The sequence below is a fragment of the Leopardus geoffroyi genome, chromosome D2 (assembly GCF_018350155.1).
Source record: "Leopardus geoffroyi isolate Oge1 chromosome D2, O.geoffroyi_Oge1_pat1.0, whole genome shotgun sequence".
Taxonomy (NCBI): domain Eukaryota; kingdom Metazoa; phylum Chordata; class Mammalia; order Carnivora; family Felidae; genus Leopardus; species Leopardus geoffroyi.
The window spans coordinates 31471869-31491396 of NC_059334.1; the positions used below are offsets into that span (position 1 = coordinate 31471869).

General features: G+C 52.4%; 1 protein-coding gene across 1 annotated transcript in view; it reads left to right on the top strand.

The window, feature by feature from the left end:
• The window catches only part of LOC123576622 (core histone macro-H2A.2), a 59941-nt gene extending 40448 nt beyond the window's left edge, over positions 1 to 19493 (top strand). Inside the window, exons 3-9 of the mRNA XM_045437685.1 lie at positions 337 to 443; positions 1651 to 1848; positions 3014 to 3124; positions 4626 to 4725; positions 9448 to 9537; positions 16539 to 16713; positions 18982 to 19493. Of these exons, the coding sequence (XP_045293641.1) occupies positions 337 to 443; positions 1651 to 1848; positions 3014 to 3124; positions 4626 to 4725; positions 9448 to 9537; positions 16539 to 16713; positions 18982 to 19147 (947 nt within the window). The 3' untranslated portion in view covers positions 19148 to 19493. The remainder of the gene's footprint in view (positions 1 to 336; positions 444 to 1650; positions 1849 to 3013; positions 3125 to 4625; positions 4726 to 9447; positions 9538 to 16538; positions 16714 to 18981) is intronic.
• Positions 19494 to 19528: the final 35 nt, after the last annotated feature.

Genomic DNA, 19528 nt, shown 5'->3' on the forward strand with positions numbered 1-19528 from the left:
TCTCAACAAGGGAGGTTGGGAAATCCTGTCTTCCTTCCTGTGTTTATGGGCTCAACAAAAAAAATCAGAGGTCCAAATACTAAGGAAGATGGCGCAGAATCAATGTCAAGGGCAACTCGAAGACTGCCACAGGATCGTCTATCAGGTCTTGCTTAAATATCTTACTCATCTGGAACCTGAGTTCTTTCCAGCATTCTGGATTTCTTTCCAGGCCCAGACATGAGACTGACAAACGAATAAATGTGATCCAATTCAGAGACCATGTCCAAAGAAAAGCTCCAAAAACCTCAGACCCCATTCTGTAGATTGCCTATTAACTCCCTCTTGTGATTTCAGCGGAAATTCTAGAATTGGCCGGGAATGCCGCAAGGGACAACAAAAAGGCCCGGATAGCCCCAAGACACATCCTGCTAGCAGTTGCCAACGATGAGGAACTCAATCAGGTAGGTCTGTCTGAAGCACGGACACAAGCCGCAGAATGGGTTTGCCAAACACACTGTTGCATGCGGACCCCGTTGGTTATAAGTCATTCCTGCTACAGTTCCCAATCACATTAGTACAACAAATTTTCCAGATCATGTACGAGATGAAGAAATCCCGCTAGCTATATCATTCAGATAGAAAATAAAATTGCCTCTGGAAATGACCCATTATATATTTGGGTCTTTCCAGACCTTCCTGTCCTCTCTAAAAGCAAGCTCTCCGTGTAGCTGGGGAAGGTGCCGTGCATATATGTTGTTCATGATTTCTTCGCGCAAACATTGTTGACAACTCATTCTGATGAGGGCAGGAGAATCTTCTCTATATTACGGAACTAACTCCAAAGTTGCCGTGAATGCCTCTCCCAGGAAGTGCTAGATAGTCAGTAGATAGTCCAAGAATTTGTACTCTAATCTTGTTCTTTTCAAATTGTGTGTGATGTGAAGAATCAGTTCTTATCTCCAATCCATCGTGGACTGATAATTTCCAAAAATACGATAAAAAATAATTGCTAGAAAAGTTTTTAAAACACAACATACCAACCACAAGCCACAATCTTTTGGTATCAGAGCCAATAGATCTACGATACCTCTGTCAGGTTGCTGTAGAAGTTTCTGGACTCTTCCTTGCAATTCCTGTATCTCTCTTGACCCTGACAGTAACTCTAACTGTCCACGGACCCGCCCTGGTTGTAGACCTTGTAGACAGGCACTACTTGGGGATGTGCAGACTATATTAATGCAGTAGTACATGTCAGTTGTTTAGAAAGTAAACGTATTAATTGAGAGGTGCGTGGTCAAACATATTTTACTGATGGAATGCGTGATCAAGAGTGTGGAGGTCTGTTGTTAACTGGGTCTAGCCCTAACATCGACCTTTGAACCCGGTTGTGTCACGCTGTGCTCCCTCCCTGAGCAACAGCCTTGGTTTCAGCCTCCTTACCCTTTCATTTTCCCTGGTTGGTTTTGCTTTCTGTATGAGACCGTAGGATGCCATGATACCTACAGAGACTCGCTCTACCAGTGGAACAGGAAAGCTAGTTAAACCACCCATCATGCTTTGGGAAAGCAAAGACCAGACTTAACACTTGTGTTGCCATCGGTTAGAACTGTATTAAATCCAGAACCAGCAAGCTCTTGGCTGCCCGAGCTCACGCGTTTCTCTCTTCAGCTGCTAAAAGGAGTGACCATCGCCAGTGGAGGTGTCCTACCCAGAATTCATCCCGAACTGCTGGCCAAAAAGCGAGGGACCAAAGGCAAGTCGGAAACTATCCTCTCCCCTCCCCCAGAGAAAAGAGGAAGGAAGGCGGCGTCAGGCAAGAAGGGAGGCAAGAAATCCAAGGCTGCCAAACCACGGACGTCCAAAAAGGTGAGCCTGGGTTGCCTGTGTGAGCCAGGGATGCTCAGAGAACAGGAGAAAGTTGAAGCACCCAGAGTCCCCATCATTGTTGACGGGCTGGGGACTCCCCCCGCTGGGAGAAAATGGCAAAGGGCCTCTGAGACTAGAGCTTAAATCACCAAGCAGGGACTACTAGAGGATTCCAAACCCAAAGCATGGGTGGCCTTCATGTTTCCAGATGCTTCCACTGCCCCCGACAAAATCGTAAGGGAGAGATGATAGCCTGGAACTCTGCTTTGTATTTCTCTTCAGAGCTCCAGTCTGTGTTTGTCACAGACTGTCTGTCTCCCCCAGATGGTCGGCTGGGTTCAGCCAGTGGGATTTCAGGCGTTCAGGACAGCCTCACGTGCTAGGTAGCTATAGCTCGGAGATGCTTTCATCAGCTGGCCACCACGATAAACCACTAGCCACGTGCGGCTCTTTGCATTTGAATTCATTAAAACTAAATCAGAGTAAAAATTCAGTTCCTTGGGGGCGCCTGGGTGGTTCAGTCGGTTAGGCAGCAGCTCAGGTCATGAGCTTGCCGGTTGTGAGTTCAAGCCCCGCATTGGACTCTGCACTAACAGTGTAGAGCCCGTTTGGGGACATTTTAAAACAAAATTCAGTTCCTTGGTTGCGCCACCCACATTTCAAGTGCTCAGCAGGCAGAGGGCATTTCCATGCTCACAGAAAGTTCTAGTAGACAGCGCTGCCACAAAGGTCGTCAAATTTCCATTCCGCAGACCTCCGCGATAACACAAAAGATGTGTAAGAGTTCACGCCACTGCCTCTGTGCCCCAAGGAAATCCTGGGGAGAAGGGAGGTTGAACAGTGGGCTATTATGAATGACCCCACTTGGTTCCGATGCTTGCCATCTTAAGCTGCAGGCATTGCAAAGAACGACAGTGTACCTGTGTCCAGTCGGAGGAAGGACTACACATGCCTGTGGACCTCTTGAACACAATTTACTTTGGGCTACGCCCTTCTCTTTCCCTCCTATTGCTCCCTTGCGTCCCTCCATCGAGGACGGCGGAACATAACACCCGCCACTTCCTTTCATATCCAAGGTGGTGATAGCCATAGGGAGGGCTTGATAAAGCCACTCTGGGCTTTTCCTGAATTATCTCCCACCTGTCCTTCTGATTTCTACCAACAGTCCAAACCAAAGGACAGCGATAAAGAAGGAACTTCAAATTCCACCTCCGAAGATGGGCCGGGGGACGGATTCACCATTCTGTCATCTAAAAGCCTCGTTCTAGGGCAGAAGGTAATAAAGAGAATTGTCATGTGCTGCAGTAAAACACTGTTGCATTTTTATAACCTACCGTTTGCAGGCAATGATGTTTCCTTCATCCCTCGTTCCCCTAACACGACTTTCACTCCGGTCTTGAATTATTCACGCTTACACTAAAGAGCTATGGCAGCGTCTACATTGTGAGAGTAAACAAACGCTTTAGTGCCAAGAATTATTCATGCCGGTGCCGGTCAGCCAAAGGTAAGCATAGGCCATCTTCCCGGTCAGGCCATAGAATGGCATCGTGGCCGGGAACTCCCCAGCGCCCCACTCATTTCTGCGCCTGCCCCACACATCCTCAGCTAACCTTCTCAAACGACTCTGGGAGGCCAGCCTTGCGTGTTTCGATGTAATGTATCAGGGCAAGAAAATAGAGATCTACGTATCCTGAATATCCCTGGTGTTAGAAATGAATCATTTGCCAATAATTCAGTCTGTTTGCCTTTCTGGAATGCAGAAAGAGGACAAGCGGGCTATACATCCGAACAGCCTTCAGCAGCATAGCAGCAGCCCAGACGGACATGCAAATAATTCATTCCCACTAGCATACAGTTTACGGAGCAGACAATTTATCTACCAAGTCAAATGGGGCTGAAATAAGATACACAAGGCAACAGTCAGTTAATCATACCTCTGGTGGCTGAGTGTTCACAGCCTGATAATAGGATGCACTTCTAGAGAAGCCATTGGGAAGAGCGTGTTACAAAAGAGTGTGTATGTGGTGGGTTCCTAATTCTTCACTGACGAAAGCAGGAAAGCAAAGGTGTGGAGCTGAAGTCCCCTCCAGGGGCTGGCCGCGGTCGCATGGTAACTGGCCTTCTCTGGCTTGTCTCAGGGGAACGGAACTGTCACGCTCACACGGGGAGACGAGGGAAAATGTTCTGCATTCCACTCAGTTATGAGTGCGCAAGGCGGCCTGTCACAAGCGTAGCCCTAAGAGTGTGGTCCCCAAAAGGCAGGGTGGCCAGACATAGGCAGGTTGGAATCCTAGAGCCCGCCACTATTCTCGAGCCAGGTCGTCGGCCACGCATCCCTGTCCCCGGAGGGGACATCAGGGTCGTCGGCCACACGTTCCTGTCCCCTGCTCTGGGAAGAATGCAGGGGCCTGAGGGGAGCCGGGGAGAGCCATCCCGGGCTTCCCTGGCGGGAACTGCTCAGACCACATGCCACCGGACGCCAAGGCCATCTGGACTGGGAAACGGAGGCATAAGCTAGAGGGAAAGGAAGAAACAGGGAGGGCCCATTCCTGCTCCCGGAAGAGGAGACAGATTTGATGCTCAGTGTGACAGTCAAATCCACTGGGCTCAGAAGAGCTTCCGGAAGACCAAACACCCCGAGACGGTCGCTCCCACCGCGGCCCTTTATGGTGACAATTCAGTGTAAATGAGAGAATTAACAGATGGGAGGTAAAATATGAAGACTTTTAATAGGACTTGATCTCTCCCACACTCTCCGTCTTTCCTTCCTGACGCAGCTCTCCCTGACCCAGAGTGACATCAGCCATATTGGCTCCATGAGAGTGGAGGGCATTGTCCACCCAACCACAGCCGAAATTGACCTCAAGGAAGACATAGGTAAGGTCCTGAGAATTCGGTAGAGGTTCCAAAGGCGAGCCCACTGTTCAGGCCAGTTCTTGTGAAGTTGGCCGTGGTCGACCAGATCTCCTCTACTTGGGGGACCACATCACACTCCGTCCTTTGGGTGTAATTAGACAGCACTACCAGAAAGTAACTAATTTTGTCTTTAATCTGGATATATTTTTGAAATGTTCGCGGACGCATCATGTAAAAACAGATCGTTAGTGCACAGCTTGACGAATTTTCCTCCCAGTGAACGTGTCTGTGTAACCGGCACCTTGATCATGAAGCAGAACCCTATCGGCGCCCCAGAATCCCCCTCCCTCCCCATCCCTCGTACCATTCCCTCCACGGGTAACCGCTGTCCTGTCCCCTCCCAGCACAGATGGCTGCCGTCTGTTCTGGACTTCATATAAATGAAACCACGCGATGCGTCTTTGTTTGTATCTTTTGCTCGACTTTGTATCTATGAAACACGCCCGTATTGTTGGGCGTGGTTGCAGTTCGTTCATTTTCTTTGCCGTGCGGTATTCCACTGTAGGAATACACCAGAACGTGGTGACCTTCTACCATCGACAGCGTTTGCATAGTTTCTACTTTGGGCAAGGATGCGTAGTGCTGTAAACATTGTCGTACGTGTTTGGGGTAAACCTCCACATTTACTTTGAGCCTAAAAATTAAGAACACCTTTGGTAAAAAGGAAATGGACATCTGGAGAAAGTTGTCTGTGAGGCTGTGTGTTGAGTTACTTTACCGGTGGATCGCAGCCTGTCCCGCGGGTGGTGGAAGGGAGCTGTTCCCCGGGCGAGCTGGAGGAACAGGGAGGGCTAAGCTCTCAAGGACACTAGAAGTAATGGCATTCTAAATGGTCACCACCTTATCCACTTTTACAAGACAGAAGTGCCTTAAACCCTCCATTGAAAAAAGTAAAGAAAGTGAGCAAAGAAAGGTCTTTATCCCTGGGATTCAGGGCTTGGGTCTCAGCCTTGGGTTGGTAGGACTGGTGGCGGGGGGAGGGGGGTTGCCCAGGCCACTGGGCTCACTTAGGTGTCCCCAGGGGCATCAGAGGCCACTTGCTTTGCTGAGAAGGAGATAGGACAGCCTCGGGGCTGGGGGCAGGGTGAACCACAATGCAGAGAAACAGGACTTGTCTTGTATATAGAAACTGTAAAACTTCCTTCTTCATTGTTCAGACCCAGCCCAGGCCTTGTCAACTGCCCTGAACTCCCCCACTGTATGCAAAGACTCCCCCCAGTAGCCTTAGTCTTAATCTGCTTCAAGATTATCATTTCTAGAGTTTGCATTTCTATATCAGGAAAGCAATCACGATAGTTTTCTTTTTTTAAGTGGCAGGGTGATAATAGGATACAGAGAACACTGATAATGGGGCAAAAACTCAGATCGCAGCAATGAGGCTTCTGGGGTCAGGATGGGTCTGTGTCCTAGATTTTACCCATTACCTCCGAGCTGTGTGACTTTAGGCAGATTCCTCAAGCTCTCTGAACCTCACTTGCCTCCCCCTGTAAGTGTGGATAACCATAGCACCCATGTCATAGGGACAGCGTGAAGGTTAAGTAAGGTAACACACGGATGAGGCTAGCACAGTGCCGGGCTCATAAACGTTTGATAAGTGACGGTCTTTTTTTTTATTGTTGCTGTGCTGTTTAGAAGGGGTCCCTCCTATCATGATTCCATCTTCCACGACCATCACCCAAAACCAATCACCCCCTGCAGAGAAGACCCTGATTTAGTCTTTTTAAAGCACTGTGTGTCGTTCCAGAAAAATTCGAGCATACACAAAAATAACGGAAGAGCATGACGAAAACCCCATACACCCAGTTGCCCGAGCCTGCTCTCGTGCTACCCCACCCCCACCCTCCAGACGTCATCATGTCTGTGGGCTCTTCGGAATGATCAGGGCTAGCATTTCGACAGCATAACTTTTCGGCACGGTACCATCATCACAGCTAGAAATAGTAATGTTGTCGAATCCCGGTCACTGTTCACATTTCAGTTGTATCACAAATACCAATTTGTTTGTGTTTTTAATTTTTTTAATGTTTATTTATTTTTGAGAGAGACAGAGTGTGGGGGTGGGAGGGCGGGGGGCTGGGAGAGAGGGAGACACAGACTCCGAAGCAGGCTCCAGGCTCTGAGCTGTCAGCACAGAGCCCGACGTGGGGCTCGAACTCACGGACCGAGAGATCATGACCTGAGCCGAAGTTGGACACTTGAACGATTGAGCCATCCAGCGGCCCCCAGTTTGTTTGTTTTTTTAACGTGTTTGATTCAGGATCCAAGTAAGTCCACACATCACAATTAGCTGATGAATCTCTTATAGCCCCTCGGTTCCCCTTTCGTATCTTTTCCCTCTTTCTCTCTCTCCCTCTCTTTTTATTTCCAGTTTATTTTTTGAAGAAGCTGGGCCATTTGTCCTGTAGGGTTTCCCAAGTCTGGATTTTATGGATTACATGCTCCTGATGCCATTAAACATGTTTCTTCTCTGTTCTTCTTATAAATTGGTAGTTGGATCTAGAGTCCTAATGAGATTCAGGCTCAAAAATTGGGGGTAAGACTGTTTGGTCAGTGATGGGATATTCTACGTCAGGAGGCGGGTGACTCCCACTGATGCTCCTTCTCCAGGTTTGTCTGTTCCTTAGGGGTTGTGTGGGTGGGAGCCATATCCTAATTCTAGCATTCCTTCCTTTCTTCACTGGAATGCTTCCATAGAGAGAAAGTCCCCCCATCGACATTTCAGGTTGCTTTATGCTTGGGAGTCTTTGGGGAAGAGGGTGGGCTCGCCTTGCCTTTTACACGCTCCCATCTGGCCCTTGGCCCCAGGGCAGAGTGCAGGTGCAGAATGCACCTGTTTCCGATGCTTCTGGGCATGTATGGGGTCGCTGGCTGCGGGTCCTGGCCTTCTCCAGGCTTCTGTGACCCAGCAGATCAGCACTGGCCGGGAGTCTGAGGGCCAGGAAGGAGACTCTGAAGGCCCCAGATTACCATTTCCAAATTGTATCACTGAAACCCAAGCACCTTCGTGAAGAAATCCCCGCCCCTTCCCAGCCCCAGTGGAAACTGACTGCTGGAACAGGCACCTTTCCTCCATAACCCGCACAACACCCTGCGGCTCTCCAAATACGCCTGAGGGTGCGGGTGGGGAGTGGGAAGCTCCCTCACCAGCTCCCACCATCGTAACCGTGAAGAGAGAGAGCTGAGACTTGCCCCAGACAGCGCGATCACCAAGTTCATTAGAAGATGAAAACACATGGGGGGGAGAGGCCTCATCCCCCACCAAGGGCAGCAACCACCTAGCGTGGACAAGACGCCCTATGTCATCTCGGAGGCATGAGGAGCCCCAGCGCCCAGACGCGGGGATCCTGCTGGCCAGAGGTGGAGTCCTGCCATCCGTTGGGGGGGTCCACTTGGCCTCCGCGGAAGCACATTCCTGAAATACCGAGTAGAGAATTGTCCTAACATCAGAGACCCAAGGGCTCTCCCGTCAGAAAGGTCCTTAGAGGAGCGCCTCTCAGAGTTGCGTGTTTCCATTGAAAACCCAGGCCCAGGTTGGTGGAACACCACCGCAGGCTGCCCTGACCCTGTCTGGCCTCTGCCCACCAGACTCACTACACACAGGTGGTGGTGAAATGGGATTGGGACCCCTGGAGTCTGCACCCAGAGGTTCCTGCTATCACCTCGGGCCCGGCGCCAGGCTTAGGACCCGGTGCATGGTCTGTGAGATGCGCCCCCGTGTGGGCCTTCGAATCACCAAGGCACTGAATTTAACCAACACAGCGTGCGGTCCTGAACCCAGAGAACAGAACACTGGAGCCGCGATTTTTTTTAAAGTTCACCTTTAGGGGCGCCTGTGTGGCTCAGTTGGTTAAGTGTCACTCTGGGTGTTGGCTCAGGTCACGATCTCACGGTTCCTGAGTTCGAGCCCCGCATGGGGCTCTATGCTGGCAGCTCGGGGCCTGCTTGGGATTCTCTCTCTCTCCCTCTTTCTCTGCCTCTCCCCTGCTCACTCTAAATAGATAGATAGATGGAGCGCCTGGGTGGCGCAGTCGGTTAAGCGTCCGACTTCAGCCAGGTCACGATCTCGCGGCCCGTGATTTCGAGCCCCGCGTCGGGCTCTGGGCTGATGGCTCAGAGCCTGGAGCCTGTTTCCGATTCTGTGTCTCCCTCTCTCTCTGCCCCTCCCCTGTTCATGCTCTGTCTCTCTCTGTCCCAAAAATAAATAAACGTTGAATAAATAGATAGATAGATAAATTCACCCTTAGTACAGCATAGGGTATATAGACGATGGTATTGTGACCGTGCTGTATGGTGACAGATGGCGGCTACCCTGGTGGGGAGCACAGCACAATGTGTAGAGTTGTCCGGTCACTATGTTGCACGCCTGAAACTCACGTAACATCGTGTGTCAACTGTACTTTGGTTTCTAAAAATCACCTTCAGGATTCATGTCGTGAGACTGCTTATGGCCAAATCACCCCTTAAAAAGGCCCTTTGAAAGAGTTTGCTAGAATCTAAGCCCTGCTGGACAGAAGCCCAGAGACCCCTGCCAGCAGGGACTGCTGGCAACCCGACTGCAAAGTGGGATTCCTGCTTTGCAAGTGCGGTTGGTTATCTGTTTTCTGGCCTACTGAAACTATGCGAAACAGTGTGACTGGTGACTTTGAAAAGGACAACAGCCATGGCTTCCCTTGTTCTCCGCAGGTAAGGCCTTGGAAAAGGCTGGCGGGAAAGAGTTCTTGGAAACGGTAAAGGAGCTCCGCAAATCCCAAGGCCCTTTGGAAGTCGCCGAAGGTAAGCGCGGCGTGGCGCCCGTGTTCCCGGCACCTCCTCGCCACCCTCCCCGCCAGCGCCACGTGCTTCGCGCATGATCAGTTTGCCGAGCAAAATAGGCCTCAGCGAGTCAGAGAGTCGGCATCTCTCAGACAACTCGCGCAGGCCCGCGTACATCATTTCATGCACTCTGGGGACGACAATGGGTCTGGAGAGTTCAAGGCAATTAGCATCAGATCACCCCAGAATGAAGCTGTTGGGTAACTTACACTCATCATGCTGTCCTACCATCACCACTGTCCAACCCCACAATTCTTCTGTCACCCCCAGTGGTGACTCCCTTCCCCCTCCGCCAGCCCCTGGCAACCCCCAGTCCGCCTTCTGCCTCCATGGATGTGCCTGTTCTGGACATTTCACATCAACAGAATCACGGGCCATGTGACCTTTAGTATCTAGCCTCCCTGACTTTATGTAATCTTATCAAGGTTCATCCACATTGTAGGATGCATCAGTGCTTTGTTCCCTTTTTAGCGCTGAATAATATTCCATTATGTGGACCCATTTCATCAGGTGGGTTGTTTCTACCTTTGGCTCTTGCAAAGAGAGCTGCTGTGCGTGAACACTGTTGCCCAAGTTTTTCAGGGATGTTGGGTAACTTTTTGACAGGTGGCTCCAACTTCAGATCCTTGTCCCCCCCACGTGCACACACATCACCTCCGGGGACCGCGTACTCAGTGCCAAGTGCTGTCCCGATGCCGGGGCTCCGAAGGCAATGAAACCCACTCCTGCCCTCAAGCACTGGACGGTCCAGGAGGAGAGACAGACAACATAAGAGGGGCACAAGGAGGGAGCCATGCCCTCTGGAGCTGGGGAGGCTCCAGCGAGGGTGTAAGAACCCCTGGGGGCAGGGACGCTGGGCGGTGAGGGCATCGTGTGTGACAAGGCCCGGGTCCTGAGCCAGCATTTGAGAGTTTAAGCTGGGCCCTGTCGTGATCAGATCTGTGGACAGAAAAGTAATGGGGCTATGTGGGATTTAAGAAACAAAACAGATGATGGGGCGCCTGGGTGGCTCAGTCGGTTAAGCATCCGACTTCAGCCAGGTCACGATCTCGCGGTCTGTGAGTTCGAGCCCCGCGTCGGGCTCTGGGCTGATGGCTCAGAGCCTGGAGCCTGTTTCCGATTCTGTGTCTCCCTCTCTCTCTGCCCCTCCCCCGTTCATGCTCTGTCTCTCTCTGTCCCCCCAAAAATAAATAAACGTTGAAAAAAAAAAATTTAAGAAACAAAACAGATGAGCTCATGGGAGGGGGAAAAAAGAGGGAAGCAAACCATAAGAGAGTCTTAATGATAGAGAACAAACTGAAGGTTGATGGAGGAGTGGGGGGCGGGGATGGGCTAAACGGGTGATGGGCACGGAGGAGGGCACTTTTTGGGATGAGCACTGGGTGTTGTATGTAGTTGATGAATGACTGAATTCCACTCCTGAAACCAATATCGCACTGTATGTTAACTAGCCAGAATTCAAATAAAATTTTGAAAAGAGAAAGGAAAAGAAAAGAAAAGGGGCCTCCAGTCAAGAGAAAACGCGAGTCCTCCCTTTCAAATTGCACCTACCACTCCCCATACATAGAGCAATGATAGAATTTCACACTTAAAATTGTGAGACAGAGCCGCGTGGAGATGTGAGACAACCATTCGGGCGGGCAGGGACAGAAGGGCAGGAGGCGGCAGCAGCAGGGAAGGTCGAGGCCGCAGGCCGCTGGGCCCCAGGTCCAGTCACGAGTGGGGAAAGGCCTCCAACAAACTGCTGCCAGGGTGGGAAGGAGAGAAAACTAGCTGTTCTGCACAGGGTGGGAGGCTCCAGTGCACTTAGAAACAGAGTTCCCGAGGCAGAAATAGAAGCTAGAGAAGCAGTCTTTAAAAAATCATGGCAGGGGGCGCCTGGGTGGCTCAGTCGGTCGAGTGTCCGATTTCGGCTCAAGTCATGATCTCATGGTCCGCAGTTCGAGCCCCGTGTCAGGCTGGCTGCTGTCAGGACGGAGCCTGCTTTGGATCCTCTGTCCCCCTCTCTCTCTGCCCCCACTGCTCATGCGCGCGCTCTCTCAAAAATAAATAAAAAACATTAAGTAAAAACACATTTTAAAACAACATGGCTAAGGGACACCCGGGTGGCTCAGTCAGTTGAGCATCCAACTCTCAATTTTGGCTCAGGTCAGGATTGCAGGGTCCTGAGACGGAGCCTGCTTGAGATTCTCTCTCTTTCCCTCTCTCTCTCTCTGCCCCTCCATCGCATGTATGTGCATGTGCTCTCTCTCTCTTTCTCAAAATAAAATAATAATAATAAAGAAGTTCAAAAATCAAGAGAAACCTGCAAAGCAAGCTGAGGGGAAAGGCAGACCACGTAAAGACCATTCTGACCACAGACTTCTCATCAGCAACCGAGGATTCTTGGAAGTGGGGAAAAAATGGCCTCAAAGCCCCCAGGGGAAATACCATCAACCACAAATTCCACGCGCCGCTCTGTTACTATTCAGGAGATGGCGCGAAAGACACCGTGTTCGGACACACACAAGCTGGGTGGCAGAAATCACAGGCCCTTTTGCCGCAAGGCCCACGGGAGAGAAATGAATCCAGAAGGAAGGGGAAGGCTTCAGGAATAATCACGAGCTAAGAAAGTGGGGCAGGTATGTTAGGTCCAGGCACCCGTGGCCTGGGACCCATCCGTGGTAGCTCTGTTGGAAGAAGGGATTGGTGAGGTTGAATCTGGAAGAGGGGAGACAGCTCATCAGGGTTTAACATCAGTGTGACATTTAGTTTAAAAATGCCATCCCTTATAAGACATGCCCTAATTATATATATATCATTAAGAAAGAATAAATAGCCAAGGGGCACCTGGGTGGCTCAGTAGGTTGAGCCTCCGCCTTCGGCTCAGGTCGTGATCTCACGACTTGTGAGTTCGAGCCCCCCATCGGGCTCTGTGCTGACAGCTCAGAGCCTGGAGCCTGCTTCGGATTCTGTGTCTCCTTCTCTCTCTGCCCCTCCCCTGCTCGTGCTCTGTCTCTCTCAAAAATAAATAAACCTTAAAAAAAAAAAAAAAAAAAAAGGAATAACCATCCAAGATGGGATATCTAATAGGAGACCCCACATAAAGCTGGGAATGTTCCATTCGAGAGCAAGCAAGACTTGAACCCACTACGCAGAAAGGGCAGCAAGTATGTATCTTGACCTTGACCTTAGGTGGACTGAGGGGGAAGAAAAAAAACCCCACTAGAGAATTTGAGCCATAAGCTGGTACTCCTATGGATTTGCTGCCGAATCCAGTGCGGCCCAGAAACCTCAGGCAGGGAGGTTAGTGGAACATGAGACCAGTTTGGTAGTGACCCCAGGTGACAAGCAGATGCCACTTCTGTCTGGAATAACTCCGCTCAGTCCGGGCTGGCAGCCGTCGTAAGATGCATCCTGATTCCAGCTGGGAAGCTGAATGGGAAGCGGGAGAGATGAAGCAGACGGTCTTTGAATGAGACAAGTCAGAGGAAACCAGCTGACGTTTCCAGTGACAGATGGAGAAGGGGGGAATCGGGCTTCGGAACGAGGGGCACCGGAAAGTTGGCTGAGGTGCACGTCCCTGGTGAGAGGTTGGGAAAAGCTGAGGAGGAAAATGGCTTGCAGGTAGTTGCCTAGGAGCTGCCTGAGTGCCGCCTGCAGCAGCGAGAAGAGACCCGGGCCCAGACAGATAGGAAGAAGAGAGGCTGTTGCAGGAAACTGAGGCAGAAGGAAAATCATGGTGTCAGGGAGACCAAGGATTGGCAGCTTCCCAGCAGGACAAGGGGCCACCCCGGAGCCCCCTTCAGCTGCGGTAACTCTGAGAAGGTGCAGGGCCTTCCAGAATGTGATGGCTTGCCTGAGGGAAGGTTCTGGAGGCTCCTCGCAGTGACACTGCTGCCCTCAGAGCACAGGTCTTCACCGGTGAAGGTGGCTCACCAAGTGACACCACATCAGTGCCTTGGTGCCTCTACCAAGTCTCAGCATCCCAGTCCCCAAGATACCTTAACCCTTGTCCTGGGCACATCAAGGGAACATTCTATATCATTACAGCTTCAAGCCGTATTGTCCGTTTTCAGTTGCCACGGGAATACCTTGTCTTAGGATAGCTTCAAAATCTAGTGTCGTCGAGGGTCTCAAAAGGGAAGAGAAGGGTTTGTTTTAATAGATTCAATGATTGACGTAATACTGCCATCTAGGAGCATATTCCTGTTATTTAAATGACTTTACATTAGGGGCTCCCGGGTGGCTCAGTCAGTTAAGCATCTGACTCTTGATATCAGCTCAGGTCATGATCCCAGGGTCATGGGATCGAGCCCCAAGTCAGCATGGAGCCTTCTTGGGATTCTCTCTCCCTTCCTCTCTGCACCCCCCTCCTGCTCGTGTGTGCACTGTCTCTCTCTCTCTCTCTCTCTCTCTCTCTCTCTCAAAAATAAGTAAACATTAGGGGCAACTGGGTGGCTCAGTCAGTTAAGCATCTGACAGTTAAGCAACTTCGGCCCAGGTCATGATCTTGCCATTCAGGAGTTCAAGCCCCGTGTCGGGCTCTGTGCTGACAGCTTGGAGCCTGAGCCTGCTTCAGACTCTGTGTCTTCCTCTCTCTCTGCCTCCTCCCACTCCCACTCTGTCCCTCTCTCAAAAATAAATAAACATTAAAAAAAATACTGTAAATGACTTTACATTAAAAAGACACCATTCAGCTGGTAACATGATTATATTTTAAATTTATGTAAAATAAATCCACCCAGTATGTGAAGAGGCAGCAGACGAGAGTAGAGAAGCCTCAGAGAAATTGCCCCCAGCAGTGGGACCAATGCCAAGTGTCCCCGGTTCTCTGGAGAACAGCCCCGGACTCCGGGCCCGGGGACATTCTGCTCCTGGTGTGCAAATGTACACAGTCATAGAGTCCACCCGGTCACGCCCCCTGCCTCCTGTATTTATGTTGGCAAATTTCCTTCACTCACTCCCCGTCAGGCGGCCCGCACCCAGCGGGGCTCTGGGAAGGCAACGGGCCGACCCAAAGGGCCACAAAGAGTGTCCACCCGCCCAACCTGGCAGGTGCAGCCATCAGTTCCCCAACACTGTGGATGTTGCTAGGAAACACTTCTCAAAAACTAGGCGGGCATCGTGTACTTCAACTAAATCTTTCTAACCAACCCCCCACACCGCTCCAGAACGCAGCAGGCACCCGTCTATGTTACAAGCACACCCGGTTCCTTGAGGGGCACGGAGCCCCAGCTCCGCAAGGTGGGCGGCTTAGGGGAGGTAGCGCGCGGCTGTGGCCGGAGAATGGCCAGTGGGTCAGACCCAACTGCTCGGCATGGGATCGGGGGAGTAAAAAGGAGCACGAACGGAAGCAACGAGACAAGGCTGGTGTAAGTCGACTTCACAACCCGTTTTGAACCCCTGCCCCCAGTGCGGGCTCCTCAGTGACTGTAAGACAGTCCTGCCCGGGGAAATGTGCAACGGAGTGGTGCGGCGGTTCTCAATTTACGGAGGGCCCTAGACCACATACGCACGCGCGCACACGCACGCGCACGCGCGCACACGCACGCGCACGCGCGCACACGCACGCGCACGCGCGCACACGCACGCGCGCACACGCACGCGCACGCGCGCACGCGCACGCGCGCGCACGCACGCGCACGCGCGCGCACGCACGCACACGCGCGCAAGTCCCGCACCGGCGCTACTGAGCCGGGATCCTGGGGGCCCGGTGGGGGCGGCGGGGCCTACGCATCTATTAATTAAAAGCTGTTGTATTCGTTTCCTATCACTGCTCGTGACCAGCTACCACAAACTTAGTGGCTTCAGACAACACAGACCGACTCTCGATGAGTGTCAGAGGTCAGAAGTCCACGGTCAGTGTGAAAGAACTAAGATGAGGTTGTTGGCAGAGCGGGTTCCTTCGCGGGGAAGCCCCTCCTTGCCTCTCCCAGCTTCCGGGCTGGGCCGTTCGGGGCTCCTGGACACATCGCCCCAAGCTCTGCTCCTCCTTACTTCGCCTTCTCCTGCCTTTGGCCTTGCTGCCTCCCACTTAGAAGGACCCGGGTGATCCACTGACGGCACACCCAGCTAACCCAGGATAACCTCCCCGTCCCACAATCCTTCACTTAATCACACCTGCAGAGTCCCTTCCACCACGTAAGGTCACGCTCGCAGGGTCCAGGGACGAGGACGTGGACATTTGGGGAAGGCCATTCCTCAGCTGTCGGGGTGATTCTGGCATGTACCTTTGAACTGGGAGCCATCGTCAGTAGGTGGCCTGGCCGAGTGACGGGGTGGCAGAGCACGGGCAAGTCACATCGGCTTTTAACGCATCCGTCTGCAGCTGGTGCTGACCGTCCAGAGCAATTCCAACAGCGCAAACGCACGGCCCCATCAGAAGCACAGAACCCGGGGCGCCTGGGTGACTCAGTCAGTGAAGCATCAACTCTTGGTTTTGGCTCAGGTCATGAGCCCATCCATTGTTCATGAGTTTGAGCTCCCAGTCGAGCTCGGCGCTGTGTGGGGCCTTGCTGAGACTCTCTCTCTCTCTCTCTCTCTCTCTCTCTCTGCCTTTCCCCAGCTGGTGCTTTCTCTCCTTCAAAATAAATAAATTTAAAAAAAGAAGCACGGGGGGCGCCTGGGTGGCGCAGTCGGTTAAGCGTCCGACTTCAGCCAGGTCACGATCTCGCGGTCTGTGAGTTCGAGCCCCGCGTCGGGCTCTGGGCTGATGGCTCAGAGCCTGGAGCCTGTTTCCAATTCTGTGTCTCCCTCTCTCTCTGCCCCTCCCCTGTTCATGCTCTGTCTCTCTCTGTCCCAAAAATAAATAAACGTTGGAAAAAAAAAAGAAAAAAAAAAAGCACGGAACGTTGCCCAGCTAGCTGCTCTGGCTTCCCTGTCCGCACACAGGGACGGGGGGGGGGGGGGTTCCGCCCAGCCCCCACGAGGAAGGCGGAGACCTAGGAAATAACCCGCAGTGTTTCTCTCTCCTGTCCCAGCCGCTGTCAGCCAATCCAGCGGACTCGCAGCCAAATTTGTCATCCACTGTCACATCCCTCAGTGGGGCTCCGACAAATGTGAAGAACAGCTCGAAGAGACCATCAAAAACTGCCTGTCGGCAGCAGAGGACAAGAAGCTGAAGTCTGTGGCGTTCCCACCGTTTCCCAGCGGCAGGTAAGGCGCGCTCCTCGGGGTGGGCGGGAGGTTCGGAATGTGCTCGTCCAGCCCACTCCCGGGGGCCTGCTGCCCTCCTACTTAGGCACATCCAGTCTGACCATTCCAGGAGACGTGACCCAGGGCTGCCGGCCTGGCCAAGCATGTTGACCAGGGGATGGGGCGAAAACCCCAATTTCCGCCCTTCGAAACACAGAGAAAGGCGGCTTCAGAGAGGAGCAAGGGACAGTGCTTCTCCGAGAGCCTGCCATGTTCAACGCCCACGTCCCCGCCTGCCGCCCATCCGAACATGTGGTCAGAAAACACCAGGCTTGGGGCGCCCCGGGGGCTCAGGCGGTTAAGCGTCCGACTTCAGCTCAGGTCATGATCTCATAGCTCACGAGTTCAAGCCCCGCGTCAGGCTCTGTGCTGACAACTCAGAGCCTGGAGCCTGCTTTGCATTCTGTGTCTCCCTCTCTCTGCCCCTCCCCTGCTCTCTCTCTCTCTCAAAAATAAATTTTTTTTAATTAAAAAAAAAAAAAAAAGAAAGAAAACACCAGGCCCTAAGGCCTTGCTACTCTAAGGGCGGTCCGTGGACCAGTAACTCTGCTGTGTCGGAACGTGAGAGTACAGAGTTTCAGGCCACAGCCCAGAACTACCATCTCAGAATCCCCGGGGGACTCGTGCGCTGCCAGGGTGGAGGGGAGCAGAGGCCGGAGGCCGAGGCCCTGGCAGACACACCCAGAGAAGGGACAGGCTGTCACCCAGGGTCTGCTTTGGGAGTTCAGAGAAGTGATTGTTCTGATTGGCACAGACCCCAGCTGGGAGCATAGCAGGTACATAATGAGGATCTCTGTCCTCACAGGTAGCCTGCCTGTCCTCTCCTGTCACACTCGTGGCCAATGCAAGCTGTTGCTTCAGTTTTCAACACCCTCTCTCTTGAGAGATGCCCGTCTGTAACACGGGCAGGATTTACACACTGAAGATGGTCTGGTATAGTCGAGTTACGGGCAGGCTGAGAGGGAAATCGTGAGGCCTGGCTTCCCGCTGTAATCCCGTCTCAACCCAAACAGCGCTGGGTCTCCACAGCCTGGCCCAGAGGCACGGCGGGCTGAATTCTCCACGTGGCCAGGACCACGTGCCGCAAGGACACCACATCCCAGTGAGAAGAATCCCTATCAGACAGGCCCGTCCTGCACCCGCCCGCCCCAGGGGGCTTGGTGGCTGACCCTCAATCGCCACAACGGCCGTGTCCCTGGAGGCCGGTGCCGTGGCCCAGCCTGGTGGGCAGCTCCGTCTCAGCTTGGTGACTAGGGCCCTACCCAGAGTCACCAGTCCCTGACTTACAGCGGCATGTCCATACGGGTTAGTGAAAGGCACACGAGGTGCACAAAAAAGGAATTATGAAGACACGCTTTTGAGTGCACATTTCTGCCCTTTAACGATCTGACGTTGTAAAGCAGTTTGTTTTTTTAATGTTTATTTTTGGAAAAGGTGGGGCGCCTGGGTGGCACAGTCGGTTAGGCGTCCGACTTCAGCCAGGTCACGATCTTGCCGTCCGTGAGTTCGAGCCCCGCATCAGGCTCTGGGCTGATGGCTCAGAGCCTGGAGCCTGTTTCCGATTCTGTGTCTCCCTCTCTCTCTGCCCCTCCCCCGTTCATGCTCTGTCTCTCTCTGTCCCAAAAATGAATAAAAACATTGAAAAAAAAAAATTTAAAAAAAGAAAAAGAGACAGAGGCAAGCGGGAGAAGGGCAGAGAGAGAAAGGGAGACACAGAAGCAGAAACAGGCTCTAAGCTGTCAGCACAGAGCCCAACGCGGGGCTTGAACCCACGAACTGTGAGATCATGACCTGAGCTGAAGTCGAATGCTTAACTGACTGAGCCACCCAGGCGCCCCCACATTGTAAAGCAGTGTTGAGGGAGCTAACAAAGCCTAGCTATGCTTAAATGCTGAGTTGGTTGTGGTTTTAAAGCCCCGCTCGACTCGAGGCAGGTACCACAGATTCATCCAAGCAGGAGGCACTGCCCACCGGCCAGCCCTGTGACTTCGACTGAGCCAGCGTGGCTCTTGTAAAGTGGGGACAGCGTCTCCTGCCTGTCCCACTCCCGGGCTGTCCCCGTGAGGACAACCAAAGACCATAGTGGCCCAGCCTACACCCAGTGAGACCCCGGGAGACGGAAGCAAAGATAAGAAGAGGCCGCATCCCCCCAACCCCAGGCTGAGAGCGGAGTTACCCGCGGGTCCCGGGAACCAAAGTAACGTCAGCTCTTCTCTTCCTTTGGCACAGAAACTGCTTCCCCAAACAGACGGCAGCCCAGGTGACCCTCAAAGCCATCTCGGCCCACTTTGACGACTCGAGCGCATCCTCGCTGAAGAATGTCTATTTCCTGCTCTTTGACAGCGAGAGCATTGGCATCTACGTGCAGGAGATGGCCAAGCTCGATGCCAAGTAGCCGCCCCGTGCCCGTGCCCGGCCGGAGGATCGAAGTCACAGGAGTGGGGTTTTGTTTTGTAAAAGGAGAGAGGAAGTGTGACGGCAGGGGAGCGGAGGGCAGCTGGCAGGGAAGCGGGGAGCAGAGGCCGCAGGAGCAGGTCCCGCCCACGGAAGGAGCCCTCTGCCTTTTATATTCTCGTTTCAAAGAGCCTCAGTCTGTAATTAACCAGGTCTCCACGAGGGGTTTCTTTCCATGTGTTTTCTTCCTGTTGTTTTAGAACTTTTTTAAAAAACAGACTTCGTTTTAGATTTATAGCATTGACTTTTACACACACACAAAAAAAATCCTTTCAAAATTCTTAAAACCTTGTTTCTCCTTTTTGCAAGGGAAGAGGGCATA